Source organism: Emys orbicularis, chromosome 6 (genome assembly GCF_028017835.1).
Source record: "Emys orbicularis isolate rEmyOrb1 chromosome 6, rEmyOrb1.hap1, whole genome shotgun sequence".
NCBI classification, from domain to species: domain Eukaryota; kingdom Metazoa; phylum Chordata; order Testudines; family Emydidae; genus Emys; species Emys orbicularis.
Window position 1 is genome coordinate 4,706,562 of NC_088688.1, and position 23,218 is coordinate 4,729,779.

Here is a 23,218-nt window from a genome sequence, read left to right on the forward strand (position 1 = left end):
ACCCTCAGCCCTGAGCCCCCTCCTGGAGCCAGCACCCCATACCCTCTCCTGTACCCCGAACCCCCTCCCACACCTTGAACCCCCTGCCCCATCCCTGACCCCCCTTCTGGAGCCAAAACCTCATACCCTCTCCTGCACCCCAACACTCTGCCCCAGCCCAGAGCCCCCTCCTGTACCCAAACTCCCTCCCAGAGCCCACACCCCTCACCCACTCCTGCACCCCAACCTCCTGCCCCAGGCTCAGCCTGGAGCCCCCTCCCACACTCTGAACCCCCTGGCCCCAGCCCAGAGCCTGCCCCCCCTCCTGAACCCCAACCCCAAATCCCTGCCCCAGCCTGGTGAAAGTGAGTGAGGGTGGAGGAGAGTGAGCAACGAAGGGAGGGGGAATGGAAGGAGCAGGGCAGGGTAGCTCCTGGGTTGCACTTAAATTCAAAAAGTGATCTTGTGCGTAAAAAGGTTGGAGACCACTGCTGTACAGACTTCCTCTCTCCCAAGGGTTCCTGAAACATTGGCATTAAATAGGTATTAACAGCTCCCCACCCAAAGTTTTAAACAGTCTGATTAAAAATCCCTTCTGTTCTTGTAATACACTCAGGGTTCCCTGGGTCACACCTACAGGTTGATGAGCCTGCTATAGTTTAGCTAACAGAGATTGGTCTTATAGCTTGGGCAGTAGTAGCTCATGTGTTGAGGTACCCGGTTCAATCCCCACTGCTGACAACCCACCCAGGGGTACAATGTATACTCTCAAATGCTTGATTTTCACTCTCCTGACTCATGTGATGTCATCACTTCATTTGTACTCGAGCCACCAAAGTCTTTCAGCCAGGATGGGACCTGAATCTCTAATGTACACACCAAGCAGAAAATGCCCTCCTGCCTTTTTGAAAAAAATCTTTCAGGCTTTCTTTATGCATCATAAAGCAGTAAATAGGGGTGGCACCCCAATTTTTTCTCCTTTGTAAGTCACTTCTACCGCAAAGCCTACAAACAGTGGGTCAACCCAGATCATTTTCTTTCATAAGACCTTTTAATCATTTACAGATGCTTCAGTTTTTGGGTGCCCAACCTAAGACAGGTGGAAAAGACCTGATTTTCAAAGGGTGGATGCTCAGTACTTTTTGAAAATCAGGTCCTTCTCATTAGGGCATGGCTGAGAGCAAGCGGACAGACGCTTAACCCAGAGACGAATGAGATGATGATGATGGGTCAGGAGAAGCAGCTGGAGGAGACGGTGGAGGTAATACGAGCCCCTTCACCTTAGGGACTATGACTGCCATTAGTTGCTAGAGTTCACAATTTAGGGGTGATTTTAGACCCCAGATCCTGCTTGACAATCATATTATAACCATAACCCAGTCAGCTTTTCGCCATCTGCGTGTGGCCTGGAGGTTGCAACCTTTTCTTTCAGATGCAAACCTTGCCACTGTTATCCATGCTTTTCTCGCCTCAGGGTCAGGCTACTGCAGTGTGCTCTACAAGGGACACTTTAAACCACCCCGGGCAGGTCTACACTGACAACGCTGCATCAGTGCAGGTGCATCGATGCAGCTGCGCTGCTGTAGCACTTAAGTGAAGATGCTCCCACACCAACGGAAGAGCGTCTCTTGTCAGTGTAGTTAACCCTCTAGAGGCGGTAGCTATGCCGACGGGAGAAGTTTCCCACCAACATAGCGCTGTGTACACCGGGGATTCGGTCGATATAACTACGTCGCTCAAGGGGGTGGATTTTTCATAGCCCTGAGTGACGTAGTTATACAATAGAAGTCTGTAGTGTAGACCTGCCCTCAGATACTGAAGCTGGTGCAGAATGTAGCAGCTCACTTATTGAACAGGACATCTTGCAGGGAGCACGTGACCCCAGCACGCTGGGATCTGCACTGGCTGCTTATTGAGCTACAGGCGGAGTTTAGGTGTTGGTTATGACCAGGGCTGGAGCACTCATGGAAAAAAAATAGTTTGGCAGCTGGGGGAGATATTTGGGGGAGGGTGGAGAGTAGAGAGCGGCAGGTGCGCAGGGCCTTGGGGGAGGGGTTGGAGCGGGGGCAGGAAGAGGCGGAGCGATGGCGGGGTTTGGGAGAGGGGCTGGAGTGGGGGCAGGTAGAGCACCCCCAGGGAAAAAGAAAACTCTGCGCCTATGGACTAGCATACTTGAGGGGCCTCCCGCTCTCCCCAGGCCATAATGGCACAGCCGTCAACAGGGTTGTTTGAGCTGGATCTCCTTTGTTATAAAAGAGAAGGGGTGGCGGGCACGGCATTCTCTGCGAGGGCTCCGGGATTCTGGAACTTGCTCCCCGAGATCTGAAACAGCCCAGATGTGGCGACTCTCTGAGGATGCTGCAAAATGCATCTGTCTGACCAGGTTTCAGAGAGGGCTGAGATTATGCTTCCCCTAATGATAACAGGGTCGATAATAGGTAGCTGCCTGGCTGCGCTCCCTTTGGAATGAGCATTTTGCTGCTGCTGGGATTTTAATCTATTGTATAATTAGTAAGTGTGCTAGAAAATTAGATTGGTTTAACTACGTCAGTCAGGGGTGTGAAAAATCCACACCCCTGAGCGGTGTAGGTAAACTGACCTAAATCTCCAGGTAGACAGACTTAGCTACCGCTTCTTGGGGAGGTGGATTACCTATGATAACAGAAGAATCCCTCCCATTGGCGTAGGTAATGTCTACACTGAAATGCCACAGTGGCACTATAGAGTTTAGATAAGGCTTTGAGTAGGTCTCTCTTCTATAATTCTACATTTAAATAAATAATGGAGCTCAAGTTCAATATCCCCAAACTGGGGCAACCCAAATCAGTAGTCAGGTTTGAAAATGTAGGTGTATATTTTTAACAATACAAAAATATTAAATTAAAAAACCCCAAGGATGTAACGTAACTTTAATGGACAACAGGTAGCATTTTCAAAAGCACCTGAGTGATTTCCCAAATCCCTTTAAAATGGTTTGCAAATCTCAACAAATATTTCTACTGATTTCATCCTGTTCTTCCACATTTGCATCGTCAAACAACATACACAACAACGGAACTGCACAGTAACACGGAGGTACAAACCTCACTCACAGAATAGAATTCACATCAGTGTTCTGGTTGGGCATTTTTTACATTCCCGTAAAGAGTACAGCAACTTGAAAATGGAAATTTCACACTGTGCATACGCAAAAACAATTTCTGAATTTCTCATAGCGTCACTATTTGCTGTCAGAAATGGCTAACCCCCTGGCAAGTTTGAGCTGCTAACATTCAGCCAGGTTGGAGTTATAAATGCACCCTTGACTGACCGCCAGCTCTGACCAGAATCATGAATTACACATATGGCATGTACCTGAGACTCTAGAGAGGTTAACTTTCTTCCCCTCGGCTTGTCTTCTTTCTTTGCAACCAGGGGTTTTTGCTTCTCTTTCTCCTTCGACTTTTCCAGTTTCTGAAGCTCCTCCACATAGGCATCATAGATCTCCCACTGAGAGAGACAGAACAAAAGTCAGGACTTCCTGTCTAATCTAATAGGCAACTTCATTCCACTCCAGCAAACAAACATAGACCAGTATGCCAGACATCAACACATTCAAAAGATACCACAGTCTTAACCCCAGAAACACTTCCACTGAAATGAGGTTGAAGTCAATGGGCATTTTGCCTGTATACAGACTGCAGGATTGAGCCCCAGGATTTTTAAAGCCCTGCTTCCCCAGGCAACTAACAGAAGTTACTAGATCACAGGCCCTGGCTCTCATGGGAGACTTCAATCACCCCAATATCTGCTGGGAGAGCAATACAGCAGTGCATAGACAATCCAGGAAGTTTTTGGAAAGTGTAGGGGACAATTTCCTGGAGGAACCAACTAGGGGCAGAGCTCTTCTTGACCAGCTGCTCACAAACCGGGAAGAATTAGTAGGGGAAGCAAAAGTGGATGGGAACCTGGGAGGCAGTGACCATGAGATGGTCGAGTTCAGGATCCTGACAAAAGGAAGAAAGGAGAGCAGCAGAATACGGACCCTGGACTTCAGAAAAGCAGACTTTCACTCCCTTAGGGAACTGATGGGCAGGATCCCCTGGGAGAATAACATGGGAAAGGAGTCCAGGAGAGCTGGCTGTATATTAAAGAATCCTTATTGAGGTTGCAGGAACAAACCATCACGGTGTGTAGAAAGAATAGTAAATATGGCAGGCGACCAGCTTGGCTTAACAGTGAAATCCTTGCTGATCTTAAACACAAAAAAGAAGCTTACAAGAAGTGGAAGCTTGGATAAATGACCAGGGAGAAGTATAAAAATATTGCCCAGGCATGCAGGAGTGAAATCAGGAATGCCAAATCACACTTGGAGTTGCAGCTAGCTAGGGATGTTAAGAGTAACAAGAAGGGTTTCTACAGGTATGATAACAACAAGAAGGTGGTCAGGGAAAGTGTGGGCCCCTTACTGAATGGGGGAGGCAACCTAGTGACCGAGGATGTGGAAAAAGCTAATGTACTCAATGCTTTTGTTGCCTCTGTCTTCACGAACAAGGTCAGCTCCCAGACTACAGCACTGGGCAGCACAATATGGGGAGGAGGTGACCAGCCCTCTGTGGAGAAAGAAGTGGTTCAGGACTATTTAGAAAAGCTGGACGAGCACAAGTCCATGAGGCCAGATGCACTGCATCCAAGGATGCTAAAGGAGTTGGCTGATGTGATTGCAGAGCCATTAGCCATTATCTTTGAAAACTCATGGTGATCGGGGGAGGTCCCAGATGACTGGAAAAAAGGCTAATGTAGTGCCCATCTTTAAAAAAGCGAAGAAGGAGGATCCAGGCAACTACAGGCCAGTCAGCCTCACCTCAGTCTTTGGAAAAATCATGGTGCACGTCCTCAAGGAATCAACTTTGAAGCACTTCGAGGAGAGGAAAGTGATCAGGAACAGTCAGCATGGATTCACCAAGGGCAAGTCATGCCTGACTAACCTAATTGCCTTCTATGATGAGATAACTGGCTCTGTGGATGAGGGCAAAGCAGTGGACATGTTATTCCTTGACTTTAGCAACGCTTTTGATACGGTCTCCCACAGTATTCTTGCCAGCAAGTTAAAGAAGTATGGGCTGGATTAATTGGCTATAAGGTGGATAGAAAGCTGGCTAGCTCATCGGGCTCAACAGATAGTGTCTACTTGGCAGCCGGTATCAAGCGGAGTGCCCCACGGGTCAGTCCTGGGGCTGGTTTTGTTCAATATCTTCATTAATGATCTGGAGGATGGTGTGGATTGCACCCTCAGCAAGTTTGCAGATGACACTAAACTGGGAGGAGTGGAAGATACACTGGAGGGTAGGGATAGGATACAGAGGGACCTAGACAAATTAGAGGATTGGGCCAAAAGAAATCTGATGAGGTTCAACAAGGACAAATGCAGAGTCCTGCACTTAGGATGGAAGAATCCCATGCACTGCTACAGACTAGGGACCAAGTGGCTAGGCAGCAGTTCTGCAGAAAAGGACCTAGGGGGTACAGTGGACGAGAAGCTGGATATGAGTCGACAGTGTGCCCTTGTTGCCAAGAAGGCTAACAGCATTTTGGGCTGTATATATAGGAGCATTGCCAGCATATCGAGGGACGTGATCATTCCCCTCTATTCGGCATTGGTGAGGCCTCATCTGGAGTACTCTGTCCACTTTTGGGCCCCACACTACAAGAAGGATGTGGAAAAATTGGAAAGAGTCCAGTGGAGGGCAACAAAAATGATTAGCAGGCTGGAGCACATGATTTATGAGGAGAGGCTGAGGGAACTGGGATTATTTAGTCTGCAGAAGGGAAGAATGAGGGGGGATTTAATAGCTGCTTTCAACTACCTGAAAGGGGGTTCCAAAGAGGACGGATCTAGACTGTTCTCAGTGGTGGCAGATGACAGAACAAGGAGTAATGGTCTCAAGTTGCAGTGGGGGAGGTTTAGGTTGGATATTAGGAAAAACTTATTCAGTAGGAGGGTGGTGAAGCACTAGAATGGGTTACCTAGGGAGGTGGTGGAATCTCCTTCCTTAGAGGTTTTTAAGATCAGGCTTGACAAAGCCCTGGCTGGGATGATTTAATTGGGGTTGGTCCTGCTTTGAGCAGGGGGTTGGACTAGATGACCTCCTGATAGTCTATGATTCTATGATTTCTTCTGTCACCCCAGCTTGGGATAACTCACCAGTGTTTAATAGATGGAACAAGCACATTAAGCAGTTGCTTCTGAGGTAATTTATAGTGTTGCATTAAAAAACTCAATTGTAGCTGCTTAGCAACCTGCAACTTGGAGCCTGGCCCTGCAGTCAATAACCAGGTGAAACATGCAAATGGCTTCACACCTTCTGCCATGCATTGCTGCCCCACAAGCCTGGAATGTCTTCTTCAAATGGATCCAGGAGAACATTTTTTTTCTGCTTGGGATTATTCATGGAGTGCTGTATAGAAGATGTGACTTTATGACCATTTGAAAGGCAAGATTCCTGCCCTGATATGCTTACAATCTAATTCAGACAGACCAAATGGATAATACTTCAAACACAAAATGGAAGAGACAACATGGGAATGAAGATGGGCAGGCTGGGCAGCAGAATGTTGGAAGGAAGAGAGGGTGCGGGGGAAGGGGAAGAAGCTGAAGGATATTCCAAATCTTTGGGGTTGTATAGAAAGTCACGTGCAGGCAAGAGCAGGAGAGGGGGAAGAAAGGAATAGTTAAGAGAGAAGAGCAAGGAGAGGATAGAGAGCAAAGGGAAGAAAGAAGAACTGAGAAAGTGAGTAGTTCAAATCCATTTCCTTTCACAAGAGGTTAGAAAAATTAAGCAGAAACTTTTCCCCCTAATTTTCAGCATCTTAATCTAAAATCTCAGCTGTGGTTTGATTAATTTGACAGTTTGTTCTCTCAATCTCCCAAGCAGTCGCATTATCAGAAAATGGTCAGAAGAGAACTCCTCCAGCCTGTGACAGATGAGCACATTGTACAACATGCTAATTATATGCTCTGATCTCCAGATAAGGAATAATCTGGGGCAATGTTTTTCAGCATACCAAAGGTGCATTTTCCCTTCCCCATACCACACTGCTACATTAGAGGTTTTTTTCAGTTAATGTAGTTAAATTAATACTTTGTCCTGTGCACTGTTGTGTCTCCAGTACAATGGACAAATCAGCACAGACTGGGCCAACTGTCAGATATCAGTAACAATCACAAATAGACCATTAAGCTTCTATGAAACAATCAGTGAACCTGGCTGGATTCCATACTCCACGAAAGCATTGGTGAATTTCAGGTGTAAAAAGCGTTAGCTTAATATTTATTTTTTTCAGAATGCTTTTTAAAGAGACAGAAAATTCCGTACAACAAATTGGGGACAGATCTTCACTTGTAGAAATTGGTGTAAATTGGTGTAGCCCCATCACCTATAGTGAAGCTATGTCAATTTACACAGACTGCAAATCTGGCCCGCCGTGTTTTTTTACTGCATTTCTTACTACATTTGACTCCAGGCAAATGTAGTAAGAAATTACAAAAAATGGTTGCTTCCTCTCCTAGATGGTTTAGACAATGGATGGAAAAAACCCACAATCTTGCACTTTGCAAATATTTGTAAACTCCATGGAAAACTCCCCGGAATAGGAAGCAAATCTTTGGCGGTTCCATACACTAGATGTTCCTTTCAGACTTCCTGGAGGGGAGGCTGGCCAGGCTGGCTCATAGTTAATAAGTGGGGTGATAACTAGTTGGACATAGAACCTCTGAGACTTGCTCTTCGGGAGAATAGTCCTTCACTCTTTAGGAATAATGCAGGGGATGAGAGCCTTGGTTAGCAGTGCCACACTTCTTTTTTCTTGCCACTACCCTATTTGGTATCAGCAATTTCTACAGCCTTCTTCCAAAACTCATAAACATATGCCTGGCTGTTGTGCAAATTGGTCTCTTTAAGGTCTGCTGATATCTAGTCCATGTACCATGTCTTTGGCCTCCCACCTTGGTCATCTTCCACCTGAGATCATTGCAAGGGCCATCCTCCCAGTGCAGCTCTCAGGTCTCCAATGGACACGTCCAGCATAGCCTAACCTCTCTCAATTTGTCTTCAGTTGGGGGCAACCCGCATTGGGCCCCTCATAACCTCATTTTGTTTCCTATTACAGTGCCACACTCGGGTATATTAATAATTCTATTCTGTTAGGTCTTGGTTCCAGACCTGGACCCACCACCGTAGTATCTGAGTGCCTTCCACTGTTAAAAACACATCCAGGATTACTTACATCACCACGTTTTCCTCTCCAGTCCCTTATCCCACTCCCTTAAAGACACAGTAAAAACTTACAAAAAGGAAAAGGGACAAGGTGGGGGAGGTACTATCTTTTATTCGACCAACTTGATAGCCTGGGACTGTCACAGCTACAGCTACACTGCATACAACAAAAGGAAAAGGGTTTACCTGGTTAGCAGTGGCAGAAAAGGTTGCTCTAGGTGGAGGCTCCATTTGACATGCTCTTTCCTGAAAAATAATATAAATGAAAGTGAATCTACAAGTGACTACAGTCGCGAAAATCCTCATCTCCTTTAGCAGAAGCTTTGTTCCCTAGAAGAGTCCAGCTGTGGAAGCAGCCTAGAGTTTTTCATTTACCAAGCAGGGGGAGTGATCATGGTGTTGCATTTGTATAGCAACTGTCATCCAAATGGATCCCAAAGTGCTATATAAATGTTACTAAATGATGATTCCAACACTAGAGAAAGAGCTAGGCAGAACACGGACTTTCCATTCTGTGGGAGATTCCAAGATTTTGACGTTTGGTTTTGTCCCAAATTGGGATGAAAAGTCAAAATCTTGGAATTTTTCACAAAATTAAATAGTCTGAAATTTTTCATTTTGACCTTACAAATATGTTGTTGAGGTCAAAGCATTTCATTCCAACTTTCTCATTTTGACTATTATATTATATTTCATAAAAGTTGAAGTGTTTCAACCTTTGTATTTTTATATTATAAATGACAAAATATAAAGTCAAAACAAAATGTTGTGATAATTCCCCCATCAAACATTTCAATGAAATTGGTACGTTCCCATGAAACATTTCAATTTCATCAAATCAACATTTTCTGGCGGAAAACTGTTCAGTCGGAAAATGTTTGAGCAACTCCATATATATATCACTTCACTGACCTCTGAGGTGAAGCAGGCTCTGGAAGGGAATGTGGCACATCTTTAACAGCAACACTACACAATGGTTTAAGGGCCACATATTGCTTGTAAATACACCCAAGCAAATCCCATTATTATCTATGGAACTCCACATACATAGCTGAGAACAGAATTTGGTTCTAAAACAAAAAGTAAGAATTCTGTGTTCATGTAAAACTACAGGGGCATTTTAGTTCAGGAGAATACAATTACTCAAGTGAGCCAAGACACAAGAGTTAATACCCCTCCTCTTTTAAAACATGTCATGAGATCTTCAATAACCACAAGTGGTCAGGAGCTTGGCGTGACATTGCTTTTAAAAGGCAGCATTATCCAGCATCACAGGACCCCTTAGCACTGTCCTAGAACATCAGTTCAGTACTGACTCCGAGGAAAGAGCATGACCCAAATCATCAGCACTAATTCCTGCAGCCCCTTGATTTTTCTCATTGGCTAGGCCAGGTTGAGAGACCAATGAGATCTAAAGGGAACACACCTTAGCTGGAAAGGCTGCAGGAACTCTGGCTCTTTGAAGAAGTGATGGATACTTGGGCTGTGGGACTGCAGGGAAAGGGAGGAAAATTTCTCCCTACAACAAGTATCTTGGACTCATAGGAAAGTTTGGATTGACCTCCTCGCGGGTCAAACACCACATGCACGGTGATCAGCTAGGAAGGGTTCTGTGGGCCATCTACATGCAGGGTTCTGTGGGCCATCTACATGCAAGCTGGAGGTGTAATTTCCAGCTCAAGGAGACATACACAGGCTAGCTGTGATTGAGCTAGTGTGCTAAAAAGAGAAGTGTAGCCGCAACAGCACAGGCGGTGGGATGGGCTAACCACCCTGAGCACAGTCCCACCTGAGCATCTTCTCAGGCATTTAGTGCATTCTGCCTGCCCACCATGGCTATGGTTATTTTTGGGGGGTTTTTTTTGCAGCTACACTTCTCCTTTAGTGTGCTACCAGTCAAAGTTTGCATGCACACGTCTATCTGAGCTGGACATATCCTTAGAGACACACCCATTGGGAAAGACTGTGGCCTCAGCAGAAAAGGCATTTCGGAACCTTAGGACTCAAATCCATATTGATCTTCTGTCATGGCAAGAGCAAACACGTGCACTGTGCGGAGAGGGGGAGAGCTTATGTAAAGCAGCAGCAGAGAACATCGATCATTCTTAAATAGCTTGCATTAGCAAAGTTTCTGAGCACCTCACCAACTTTAATGTATTTAGCTCCCCCCAACACACCAGCAAGGAGAGAAGTGCTTTTCTATCCCTAGTTTACAGATGAAAAATCAAGGCACAAGGTCACACAGGAAGTCTGTGGGGTAAAAGGGACATGAACCCAGATCTCCCAAGTCCTAGGCTAGTGCCAAAACTACTGGACCATCCTTCCTTTTCTGGTATTAGGGAAACAAGTACAAAAATGTTACACCCAAGCATGTGTGTGAGGCTGAAATTTCACTACCTAGATTTTCAAAGGTCCCAGACCCCTCTGACAGAACATAAGAGAATCCATCTGGTGAATATTACTCTGTGTCATCATCTTCCCCATCCCAAATGTTTTAGGTACGACTAGTTAAGGTTCTTTTCCCCACTAATATTAGCAGTGATTGCAGGAGATGACACACAGACAAGCATTCTGGACTCCAGTCACAAAGGAAGGATTTTACTAACACATGCTTGTCTATCATCGAAAGAGAGAGCAGTGGCAGCATACCCGCACGGGGTTGTTGAAAGTCTGTGAAGCTCTCTCACAAAAGTTGAACTGGTTGGTGAGCTTCTGTTCCTTCCTCGAATGGGGAGGAGGTTCTTCCCCTTCACCTGCTTCCTCTGCTGATACAGCCTAGAGAAGAATAAAGCAATGCTTCATTGAGAACTGAAGTGGATCAGAGATCTTTCTTCAACTTCAAAATGCCTATCCCTTGGACTGCTGGACTTCTGGTACTTAGCAGAGGTAACCTGTTACTCAGGGTCTAGGGCCACCATTGGTGAGATGGGTGTGGGATTTGGAGATCACCCTCAGCCACTCTCTAAGCACAGAGATCCAAGTTGCAAGAATGGTTGAATGTGGCTGTTACCACCACTAACTCATTTGGAAAAGTCCACACAATTCTCCTACCTATGGACATCTCCATGGTCCTCATGGATTTGTCAAATCTAAGGTGGGCTACTGTAATGCTCTCCTAATTAGGATCCATCTAAAACTGATGTAGAGGTTTTAACAGTTGCAGAAAGTGACTACTCGCCTGCTCTTTTGAATAGAATAGAGTGAGTTAGTTACATCCACTCCTTGTGATCTGCACTGGCTATTGGATACCCAGCGACATAGTTCAAAGGCCTTTGATCTCATATATTTAGCTCTTTATAATCCTGGCTTCCTAGTACTTCCATAATTGCCTGTATCCCCCTCTCAGGCATTTAAAGTCACCTGAAATTAGTCTGCTCTTGATTCCTAAGTTCAATACTGACTGGGCAAGGACTGAACTTCCTACTGTATTGTCCCTTCCTCACTGGCTGCCTTTAGGTCACGCCACCAATCTCAGTTATTTCAGCTGGCTTATGTTCGATCCTTTCACACCTTCATGCTTTGCTTTTGCCTCAGTTACACTGTTTCTGTTTCTCTCAGGAAGCAAATGATCCTGTTGCAGGTTGTTTACTTGACTCTTGCGAGATTTGGCCTGTATTTTATATGGCTGTCTGGTTCTTATGTCATTTTTTTGTATTAATTTGTATTATTTTTCATTGCACAGCACTTAGATGCCTTGCAATAGGCACCTTATAAATGGATGAAACAAATAAGTATTGTAGTAGTAGAAAACAATGACGTCCAAATTTTGCTCAGCTCTGATTCACATCAGCAATTGGCTAGTAACCCAGGGGCCACACTTCACATGTACAAAATGAAACTGATTACAACTGCTTTCCAGCTTGAATACAGAAGTGCTGTCCACAGAGACGTGTCCCAGCAAACCATGCTTCATCTGGATGGAGCATCTGGCTCAAGATAAAGCATGGTATGCAGGCATCTTTCATCTCCATGGGCAGCACCTCCATATTAAAGAATAGGTCGGCTGCAGACCACCTTGCAGAATACATGTAGGTTGCATCAGAGATAAAGTAAGAAAGCCTGGAGTTTCCTCTGGTGATGCTGCTTACGCCAAAAGACGTACAAAATGAGCTTAGAATCTAATATTTAAAATCATATTGACAGCTCGCAGTTGGCTGTGAAGCATTACCGGAATATCTTCTTTGCTTCCTTCTTCTTTAACCTCTGTCTCTTCAACTTCTATCACGGTGGACTCAACAGGAGCCAGTTCTGACAACAACACAGGTATGTTAATCATCTCTGGCTAATAGACACCTTTATGTGTTGCAGACACTTTCCATCTTCCACAATTTGAATACAAAGACACTACAGATCTGTCTCATCTTACACTGGGGTTACGTTCCGCAGTCAGCGCCTAAAGCGAAAATCGCGTATAGTCAAAATTACATTTCTGTAGTGCGGAATCGCCCGCACTACAGAAACAGTATTTAAATTGTTATTTTTCTCTTTTTTTTTGTTTTGTTTTTTGTTTTTGCCGACCGCGTAAAGCTGAAATCGCACATGTTAAATGCGCCTAAGATGCGACAGACCTGTACATCCTTTTATCTCCGAAACACTCTACAAACCCTAGCTTATTAGTCATCACAGTACCCTGCCAGCCAAGTAAGTCAGTATTTACCGTCCCCAGTTTACAGAGGACTGACCTAATGAGGCGAGTTGGCTCATTCAAAGCCACAGAGAGAGTCAGGGCCACTGCTAGAAAGAGGTTGCAGCGGTTCCAATTCCCTGGCTGAATTCAGATCACATCTCACTCAGCTCTCTGATTTGGGCTGCATCCTTTTTAGGAAACACTTTCTCTACCCTACAAAAATGACTATGTTTAAACATGGCTGTGAAGAATGGCTGTGGCCAAATTATGTTAATATGGGTCACGTGTGAACAGGAAAAAAATGTAATAAGCATGTTAGAGAAGCATGTCTTAGTCCAGGTATCTAACTATCCATCTGAACTCTCACTGGTTGTGGAGACCATGGTGGAGACCAAGCCTATCCATCCAACAACCTATTCCTCTTCCAAACAAACTCCTACAGCCTAATCTGACATCCCGAATGTGCTGCTATCAGCTGCGGGGATGAACACACTCATGGCATTGAGGATTCCATTTACATATAGATTTACTCTAAATCCTGGTAGAGATTTCAACACGGATGCAAAGAAAGGAGCATAAACCCCAGAGAACCACAGGTAACTAAGATTCTCAGGAGCTCGCAAGATAGCGCCCTTGGGCCTGGCAGCTGCCACATTAGAAGGGCATATATCCATGGCCAGTTCTAGTCTTTCAGTTAATTCTGACCATCAGCAGTCCTCTGTTCCACTGATCAGACAATTTTAAGAGGCAGCAGGAATGTTAGGGTCTCCCTAAAAGATTCCATTGCCCAGCATGGAACATGAATGCAGAATTACTTGGTGGCATACTTTTCGAGACTCTGAATTATGGTACCACTCTAACTCGGTGAATGAGATTTTCAAAGCAATCTAAGGCTATGTCTACACTACAGAGTTTTGTCGACAAAAGTTATGCTTAAAGCGCTGTAATTAAACTGCTGTTGCATGTCCACACTATGCTCCTTGTGTCGCAGAGCACGTCCACACTAGCAGCTCTTGCATCAACACAGAGAGCAGTGCACTGTGGGTAGCTATCCCACTGTGCAACTGGCCGCAGGGTGCTTTTGCAATGCCTCATGGGGCAGGTACAGCGTCACATGATGCAGTTTTCTCAATCCCATCGTTCCATGGGCATCCTACTAGATCGCCAACTGCTTTTCAACTGAAGTGTGTGTGGTGGGCAGAGTGTGTGACAGGGAGCCTGGGTGAGGGGAAGAGACAGAAACACAACATGTGTTGGGGACGTGTGTGTTGGGGGAGAGTGTGTCAGCATGCTGTCTCTTTAAGTTCAGACAGTAGCTTGAGCAGTCTCTCCACCCCTTCCCCTGCCCCCCAGCAAGCGGGGGGGGGGGGAGAGGAGGGGGGAGAACAACATTCCACATTAATGGTTCTGTGATTCCCTCCCTAGTTCTCTGACAGCCTCCTCAGCTACTGGGAGCAGCACCCTCAGCAGCTCTGTGAGCTCTCCATGCTGAGGAATGTCAAAGCTTCCTGGAGCTTTAAAAGGGGAGAGGCACATGCCTGTGTAGCTAGATGCAGGGCAGCAGAGTTCAAAATAGCGAGCAGAGCGGTCACGATGGGCATTGTGGGATACTGGGGGAGGCCAATTATGTTGACATAACGAACGGCTGTGTCTACACTGACGGCTTTGTTGCTTTAAATTTGCCACAAAAAGCTTTATGCCTCTCGTTGAGGAGGTTTTATTTTGTCCGCAAAACACCAGTTTTGCCACCAAAAGTAGCTTTGTAGTGTGCTCACCTCCACTGTTTGGTCAGCAAACGGCAGTTTTTGCTAACAAAACTGTGTAGTGTAGACAAGGCGTAAGGGCTTAGACACGTATCTCTTATTAATTTTAGTGGAAGATTGTCTAAATCCCCTAGAGTGCTTCTAAAAACTTAGCTCCTTGTATTAGCGCACACCTGGTTTGCAGATTGTCAGAAGTGGCAAATACACAATTTGTGTTATAAACAGTATTTCTCTGCAAAGAAGACTGCTAGCAGAAATAAGTGCTGCTCCATTCCCGGGCCTCAGATTGCAGCGTGCTCACTGTCACACACAGAGTAAGCTACACCAGCGCTTACTGAATCAGTGTCCCATAAACCTACCTGGTTCCAAGCCTATTTTGGCACTCTGCCGTCTGCCTTCATCTGAGTCTCTGAGTAACAGGTTCCCATCTAAGGAGAAGTGAATGGCCAGTTGGTCCACATAGCTTATTGGCTTGTATGCTCGTTCCTACAGAGGAAGAAGATAAAAAAATCAAATCTGGACAGATTAATGATTTTATCGGGAACAATCTTTGCCTGTAGACGGTAACGCGGACCAGGTTGTATGTGGATAAAACGGGTGCATTTGTTATTCACATTTGTTTTCACTGCAGGTTCCAAGCCAACAGGAACCTGAGACTGCTGGCTAGGCCTCACGGTATGCAGGACCACAAATAAACAATATGGGGGGCCAGGGTGGGGTGGGCAAGCAGGGGAGGGGAAAATCAGGTGTGTTTCAAGGAATGTTCCAATTGGAGGGATTTAGGTCTGATTCCAAAGGATCTTTCCGCTGACTACAGTGAGTTTTGGATCAAATCCATGGGCCTGTTAATCAGTGTTGCCAATTGAAACCTGTGGAGTAAAAGTTGGGGGACTCGATCCCTTTCAGAGGGCATCCTGTCACTTTTGTTCCCTAACGCAAGCACTGTCAGTGGCTTTCACTTCCCTCATGCTCAGTTTATAGGGTAGAACAAGATCTTCCGACTGCCAGTACAACAGGCTCAAATTAATATCTGAAGATTATGCCAAATTCTCTGCTGCTTCATAGTCAGTAACAATATGGAACCAAAAAAACCCCAACACCACAAGATGCATTCTTTGTTGGGAACAGATTAGTCTTCCATCACAACGTTGGATTAGGTGGTGCTGGAAATGGTAACACTTTCCCTAACACCATCGCCGTCACCAGCACACAAAATGATTAGGACGTGTGGAAAACACACACAGGGCCTGATTTTCCTGTCACTTACACCGGTGTAAAATTCGTGCTCTGAAAGGCAACTTGTCTGACCTATGGTGGAGCATGTTCCCAAGTAAGGGCTTGTAATAAGGCAGATCCATGTGCAGCACCCTCCAGCAGCAGGCTGCAGCAGAACAGGTGCACCTGCCTCAGTTTCCCTCCCTCAGACTCACAGTAATTCTACACTAGCTTTCTTGCCTCAGTAACGCTCCTCTTTGGGGCCAGTTTGTTACCAAAATATGTTCAAATACTCCATAAGAAGAGTCCCAAACATAGTCCATTTCTCACACCCAGTGTATATAGTCCTTAAAATCCCACATCCTCTAGTCCACCAAGATAGCCCATACCACACGCCAGCATCTTCCACCACACCTGGGCTCTTCTACAGTCCTCTCCTGTCCTTTTACCAGGACAGCCACCCCAGCCCTTCCAGGTGGAGTGCAACCTCGCGCTTCCCAGTGGGGACCCTCACAGTCTCTCTGCTGGAAGTTCACCCCCACCACGGGGACATCCCTCACTCCCTCTGGTCTGTAAACCTGCCTCAATAATACCTCTCCTTCGGGCTGGTTTATACGAAAACACAGTGCTTTTATCTATAACAGAAGTCCAAAACAATAGTCCATTTATCACCCCCTGTGCAGATCATCCTTAAAATGTAACAACATCTAGTCCACAGACGTAGCACATAACACACTGGCATCTTCCACCACACCTAGGCTCTCTCCTTTCCTTCTACCAGGACTGGCTCTCTGGCTTGAGGAGGTCAGCCAGATCTCTCTGCTGCTCTCCTGCTGTCAGCCTTCCCCAGCAACCAACTACAGCTTCCTTCAGGAATCTCCTACAGTCTCCTGGTCTCTGGCAGCTTTCACCGGCCAGTCTTTCACTCCCATGCAGCTCTCACTTGCCCTTTTCCTGACTAAACCTTCCACTGTCTCAATCTCTCCCCCATTTATATGGCTCAGGTGTTTTCTTTTCACCCCAATTGGGAGGCAGCTAATAAGTCACAGGTGCATTGGCCTCTTCCTTCTGGAAGGGATGGTTTCCCCCATGACAGGGCCCTCTACCAGATGGCCAAATCTATGGATGTCAGCAAGAGCAGCACACCAGCTAACTTCAGCTGTTGCAATGCTGCGAAGTCTCCAAGGGTACGTCTACACTGCAAGTGAAGGTCTAATTGTAGCAGGAGTAGGCGTACCCACTCTAGCTTTAATCTAGCTAGCACAGGTAACAATAGTAGTGAAGATGTGGCGGCATGAGCATCAGCACAAGCTAGCAACCAGAGCGCAAGCCTGCTAGGGAGCCTGCGTACATACTCTGGTTGGCTAAAATATACCCAATTGCTTGACTACACTTGCAGTTTAATAGTAAAAATGTTCAACAAAGACAAAGTAATACAATGCAGAAAGAAGACTTACATACCACTCCTTCTGGGAAGTATCAAAGGGGTAGCCGTGTTAGTCTGGATCTGTAAAAGCAGCAAAGAGTCCTGTGGCACTTTATAGACTAACAGACGTATAGGAGCATGAGCTTTCGTGGGTGAATACCCACTTCTTCGGATGCATGTAGTGGAAATTTCCAGGGGCAGGTATAAATATGCAAGCAAGAGTGAGTAAGGCTAGAGATAACGAAGTTAGTTCAATCAGGGAGGATGAGGCCCTCTTCTAGCAGTTGAGGTGTGAACACCAAGGGAGGAGAAACTGCTTTTGTAGTTATAGACTCATAGACTCATAGACTTTAAGGTCAGAAGGGACCAATATGGTCATCTAGTCTGACCTCCCGCATGATGCAGGCCACAAAAGCTGACCCACCCACTTTCCCTTGAAGTCTTTAAATTAAGTCGCAGAGAATCCTCCAGCCTGCGACCCCTGCCCTATGCTGCGGAGGAAGGCGAAAAACCTCCAGGGCCTCTGCCAATCTACCCTGGCGGAAAATCCCTTCCCGACCCCAAATATGGCGATCAGTAGAACCCCGAGCATACAGGCAAGATTATACAGCCGACCCTTATTTTACCAGCGCTGGCACGTTAATGCTTAATTGACTAAAATCACGTTATCCCATCAAACCATTCCCTCCATAAACTTATCTAGCCTAATCTTGAAGCCAGAGAGGTCTTTCGCCCCCACCGTTTCCCTCGGAAGGCTGTTCCAAAATTTCACCCCTCTGACGGTTAGAAACCTTCGTCTAATTTCAAGCCTAAACTTCCCCACGGCCAGTTTATATCCATTCGTTCTCGTGTCCACATTAGTACTGAGCTGAAATAATTCCTCTCCCTCCTTGGTATTTATCCCTTTGATATATTTAAAGAGAGCAATCATATCCCCCCTCAGCCTTCTTTTGGTTAGGCTAAACAAACCGAGCTCCTCGAGTCTCCTTTCATAGGAAAGGTTTTCCATTCCTTGGATCATCCTAGTGGCCCTTCTCTGTACCCGTTCCAGTTTGAGTTCATCCTTTTTAAACATAGGAGACCAGAACTGCACACAGTACTCCAAATGAGGTCTCACCAGCGCCTTGTATAATGGAAGCAGCACCTCCTTGTCCCTACTAGAAATACCTCGCCTAACGCATCCCAAGATCGCATTAGCTTTTTTCACAGCCACGTCACATTGCCGACTCATAGTCATCCTGCGATCAACCAGGACTCCTAGGTCCTTCTCCTCCTCCGTCACTTCCAACCGATGCGTCCCCAGCTTATAACTAAAATTCTTGTTAGTCATCCCTAAATGCATCACCTTACACTTCTCACTATTAAATCTCATCCTATTATTACTACTCCAGTTTACAAGGTCATCCAAGTCTCCCTGCAGAATATCCCGATCCTTCTCCGAATTGGCAATACCTCCCAACTTTGTGTCATCCGCAAACTTTATCAGCCCACTCCTACATTCGGTTCCGAGGTCAGTAATGAATAGATTAAATAAAATCGGACCCAAAACCGAACCTTGAGGAACCCCACTGGTGACCTCCCTCCAACCTGACAGTTCACCTTTCAGTACTACCCGCTGCAGTCTCCCCTTTAACCAGTTCTTTATCCACCTCTGGATTTTCATATCGATCCCCATCTTTTCCAATTTAACCAATAATTCCTCATGCGGCACAGTTGGCATCGAGGTTTGTTGCATGGATTGGTTCCTGAGTTAGAGTTACTGTGGTGCGGTGTGTGGTTACTGGTGAGAATATGGTGAGCAGATTTAAAGGTAGCCACACACCGCACCACAGTAACTCTAACTCAGGAACCAATCCATGCAACAAACCTCGATGCCAACTCTGCCCACATATCTACACCAGCGACACCATCACAGGACCTAACCAGATCAGCCACACCGTCAACCGGTTCATTCACCTGCATGTCCACCAATGTAATATATGCCATCATATGCCAGCAATGCCCCTCTGCTATGTACATCGGCCAAACTGGACAGTCCCTACGTAAAAGGATAAATGGACACAAATCAGATATTAGGAATGGCAATATACAAAAACCTGTAGTAGAACACTTCAACCTCCCTGGACACACAATAGCAGATGTAAAGGTAGCCATCCTGCAATAAAAAAACTTCAGGACCAGACTTCAAAGAGAAACTGCTGAGCTTCAGTTCATCTGCAAATTTGACACCATCAGTTCAGGATTAAACAAAGACTCTGAATGGCTAGCCAACTACAAAAGCAGTTTCTCCTCCCTTGGTGTTCACACCTCAACTGCTAGAAGAGGGCCTCATCCTCCCTGATTGAACTAACTTCGTTATCTCTAGCCTTACTCACTCTTGCTTGCATATTTATACCTGCCCCTGGAAATTTCCACTACATGCATCCGAAGAAGTGGGTATTCACCCACGAAAGTTCATGCTCCTATACGTCTGTTAGTCTATAAAGTACCACAGGACTCTTTGCTGCTTTTACAGATCCAGACTAACACGGCTACCCCTTTGACTCTTTGCTCCTTCTGGGAAGTAGTTTTCTTGAAGTGTGCAGTTCATCTTACACAGCAGGTGTGCTCCCAAGTATGCATTCAAACCCAGCCATATTTGTAGCATGGTTGTTTACGAGCTAAAAGCACTCTCTATACATAGGGTGACCAGATGTCCCAATTTTATAGGGACAGTCCCGATATTTGAGGCTTTTTCTTATATAGAAGCCTATTACACCCCACCTCCTGTCCCAATTTTTCACACTTGCTGTCTGGTCACCCTATCTATACATCACCCAAGACTCAAATTCACCCATTAGCTTTTTACCATGTTCTTCTTGTCCCATGATATACATTTCTTCTCTTTTGGTTTAGATCCCACATTTCAAGAGCCATGATGGCACAACCCAACCTCTACTACAGGGGTCGGCAACCTTTCAGAAGTGGGGTGCCGAGTCTTCATTTATTCACTCTAATTTAAGGTTTCGTGTGCCAGTAATACATTTTAACATTTTTAGGTCTTTTTCTATAAGTCTATAATATATAACTAAACTATTGCTGTATGTAAAGTAAATAAGATTTTTTAAATGTATAAGAAGCTTCATTTAAAATTAAATTAAAATGCAGAGCCCCCCGGACCGGTGGCCAGGACCTGGGCAGTGTGAGTGCCACTGAAAATCAGCTCGCGTGCCGCCTTCGGCACCCTTGCCATAGGTTGCCTACCCCTGCTCTACTAGGACACACTGTTCATGAATCTAGCTTTTAACAGGTTTCCTATTTGCTAATGCCAAAAGCTACGTTTAGCTTTGCAGAGTATTGCGGGATATATACATAGACATAGATATAAATATAGCTATAGATATCGTGACATAAGTGAACAGAATTGCGGGAAGAGCATAATACAAGTCACTTGGGATAACTGTTCATATTTAATATAATATATACAATATTTATACCATGCACATAACACCGATTAATGTGGGGGGGTGTAACACATTGCTAACCTGTGCTGAAACCCATGCTGCCATGTCTACACTACTATGGTTACCCAGTCTAGCTAGATTAAAACTAGCACGGGTATGTCTCCCCAGGCGACAATCACACTTTCATAACAGAGTAGACGTATCCTAAGACTCAAACCATATAAGGCTCTGGAGATCAATATCAACACCTTAAGTGGCACCCAAAAGCAATAAGAAGCCATTGCAGACTCAAAGTGCTAATGTAACAATGCTCCTTAAAGCAAACACTGCTTTATTCTGCACGAACTGGACTACAGCTTCAAGGGAAGTATCGTAGCCCCACGTCGAGCCCACTGCAGTCATTGAGAAGGTCCTGAGGGCATGAATAACTCATCCCCCTGGGTCACATTCTCCTCTCTGTTACACCACAGCCACAACACTGGAGTCAGTGAAATCGTGCCAGTGTAATGGAGATAGGGTGACCAGATGTCCCAATTTTATAGGGACAGTCCCAATTTTGGGGTCTTTTCCTTATATAGGCTCCTATTACCCCCCACCCCGTCCCGATTTTTCACATTTGCTATCTGGTCACCCTAACTGGAGAGGAAGATGTGGCCCCATATCCGCTCCCTGGGGGCCAGATTCTCCGCTCACTAGTTAAATTTCTTTTCTTATATAGAGTAAATACATGGCCAAATTATCCCTGGCCCTTGCGCAGGCGCACAGGAATGAGGCCAGAGAACAAAGTGCCTTCCCAAGCCTTTGAGCTCCCTACTCACGGCTAGGGACAATCCAAGTATTGCAGCTGGGACACTGCGGGGACTGCTCCCTCCACATGCCCCAGGGGGTGCAAACCATCCCAAGGAGGGAGGAGAGGAGGCATGGCCATGACTCCACCCTCCCCTTGCACAACCCACAGAGCTAGCTGAACATCCTGGGGGAGTAGGAAGCTCCACACGGATGCAGAATGTGCATGCACCTCCTGCACTGGAAAGCTGAGGGAGGAGGGATTGGACTTCATAAGGCACAATCCTTCCTGGAGCTTCCCCGTGGGTCTCTGCAGCCAGGGCCGGTGCAAGGAAGTTTCGCGCCCTAGGCGAAACTTCTACCTTGCACGCCCCCCCCCCAGCCCTGCGGCAGCTCCCTGCACCCCCTCCCCTCTCCCCTGAGGCACCCCCCGCCCGCCGCAGCAGCTTCCCCCCCCCGCCCTGAGGCGCCCCCCCCCCGCAGCAGCTCCCCATCCCAGCTCACCTCTGCTCCCCGAGCACGCCGCCCCCGCTCTAATTCTCCTCCCCTCCCAGGCTTGCGGCGCCAAACAGCTGATTGGCGCTGCAAGCCTGGGAGGCGGGAGAAGTGGAGCAGCAACCGCGCGCTTGGGGAGGGGGCGTAGGAACGCTGTAAAAAAAAATTGGGGGCACCGCTTTTTGGCGCCCCCAAATCTTGGTGCCCTAGGCAACCGCCTAGTTTGCCTAAATGGTAGCACCGGCCCTGTCTGCAGCTCAGGCTGGTGACTAATTTCCCCACTTTGGCCCTGAATTGGCATTGATTGCACCAAACATGTTTTTGAACGCTCATATATTTTCATGAGACTGGAACATGCTATGAAGATATTGAGTTATAAATGCACTTCTGACTGTAAAGAATCCTCTCTCTCCTCTCACCACTACTGAATGAAATAATTTATCAGCTGAGATTAGCTGCACTAATTACATTCCCTTTCAGAACTTGTTGAGTAACTGCCATCTCCTGTTTCTGCATAGCCAATTATGTTAATGTTTATAGACTTTTATCCTCTGCAAAAGCCCTTGAGGAACTGATAGTAGTATATGGAAAATAAAGTAAATCCACACTAAAATACAAGTTACCTTGTTATACATTAAGCTAAGCACAAATCAATAAATGCCACCCACCAGAACCTGGATTTACAGACCATTCTGCACTTACCTTAAAGCTGTATCGGACGATATTCTGGGGAGCATGTGGATTATTGGCTGTCAGGATGCGTGTAACTTCCTCTTTTAATTCCTTTGGAATGGAAAAACAGAGCCATAAATACAAGCCCGCTCTTAAAGCTGGAATAGTAACATATAGTATAAAATGTTGGGAGGAGGGATAGCTCAGTGGTTTGAGCATTGGCCTGCTAAACCGAGGGTTGTGAGTTCAATCCTTGAGGGGCCCACTTAGGGATCTGGGGCAAAATCAGTACTTGGTCCTGCTAGTGAAGGCAGGGGGCTGGACTCGATGACCTTTCAGGGTCCCTTCCAGTTCTAGGAGATAGGTATATCTCCATATATTATTATAAAAAGATCTCCAGGTTCCTTAGGCTCATTTCCATTGTGTTCAAACTGCAATGGGCATCTCAGCAAAAGCTGTTGCTTCCAGGAGGAACAGTGGCTGTGGCAAAGTTAGTTCAGAATGTGCCAAGTTAGGGCCCCATCTGGCAACCACTACTGGGCATAATGGGCATAATG

The 23,218-nt window shown here is 46.0% G+C and overlaps 1 protein-coding gene across 1 annotated transcript in view; it reads right to left on the minus strand.

The window, feature by feature from the left end:
* The window catches only part of DNAI1 (dynein axonemal intermediate chain 1), a 293,696-nt gene that overhangs the window by 265,079 nt on the left and 5,399 nt on the right, over positions 1-23,218 (minus strand). Inside the window, exons 4-9 of the mRNA XM_065406605.1 lie at positions 22,692-22,772; positions 14,984-15,110; positions 12,403-12,482; positions 10,884-11,009; positions 8,421-8,480; positions 3,334-3,468 (exon numbers count right to left, since the gene is read on the minus strand). Coding sequence (XP_065262677.1) covers positions 3,334-3,468; positions 8,421-8,480; positions 10,884-11,009; positions 12,403-12,482; positions 14,984-15,110; positions 22,692-22,772 — 609 coding nt within the window. The remainder of the gene's footprint in view (positions 1-3,333; positions 3,469-8,420; positions 8,481-10,883; positions 11,010-12,402; positions 12,483-14,983; positions 15,111-22,691; positions 22,773-23,218) is intronic.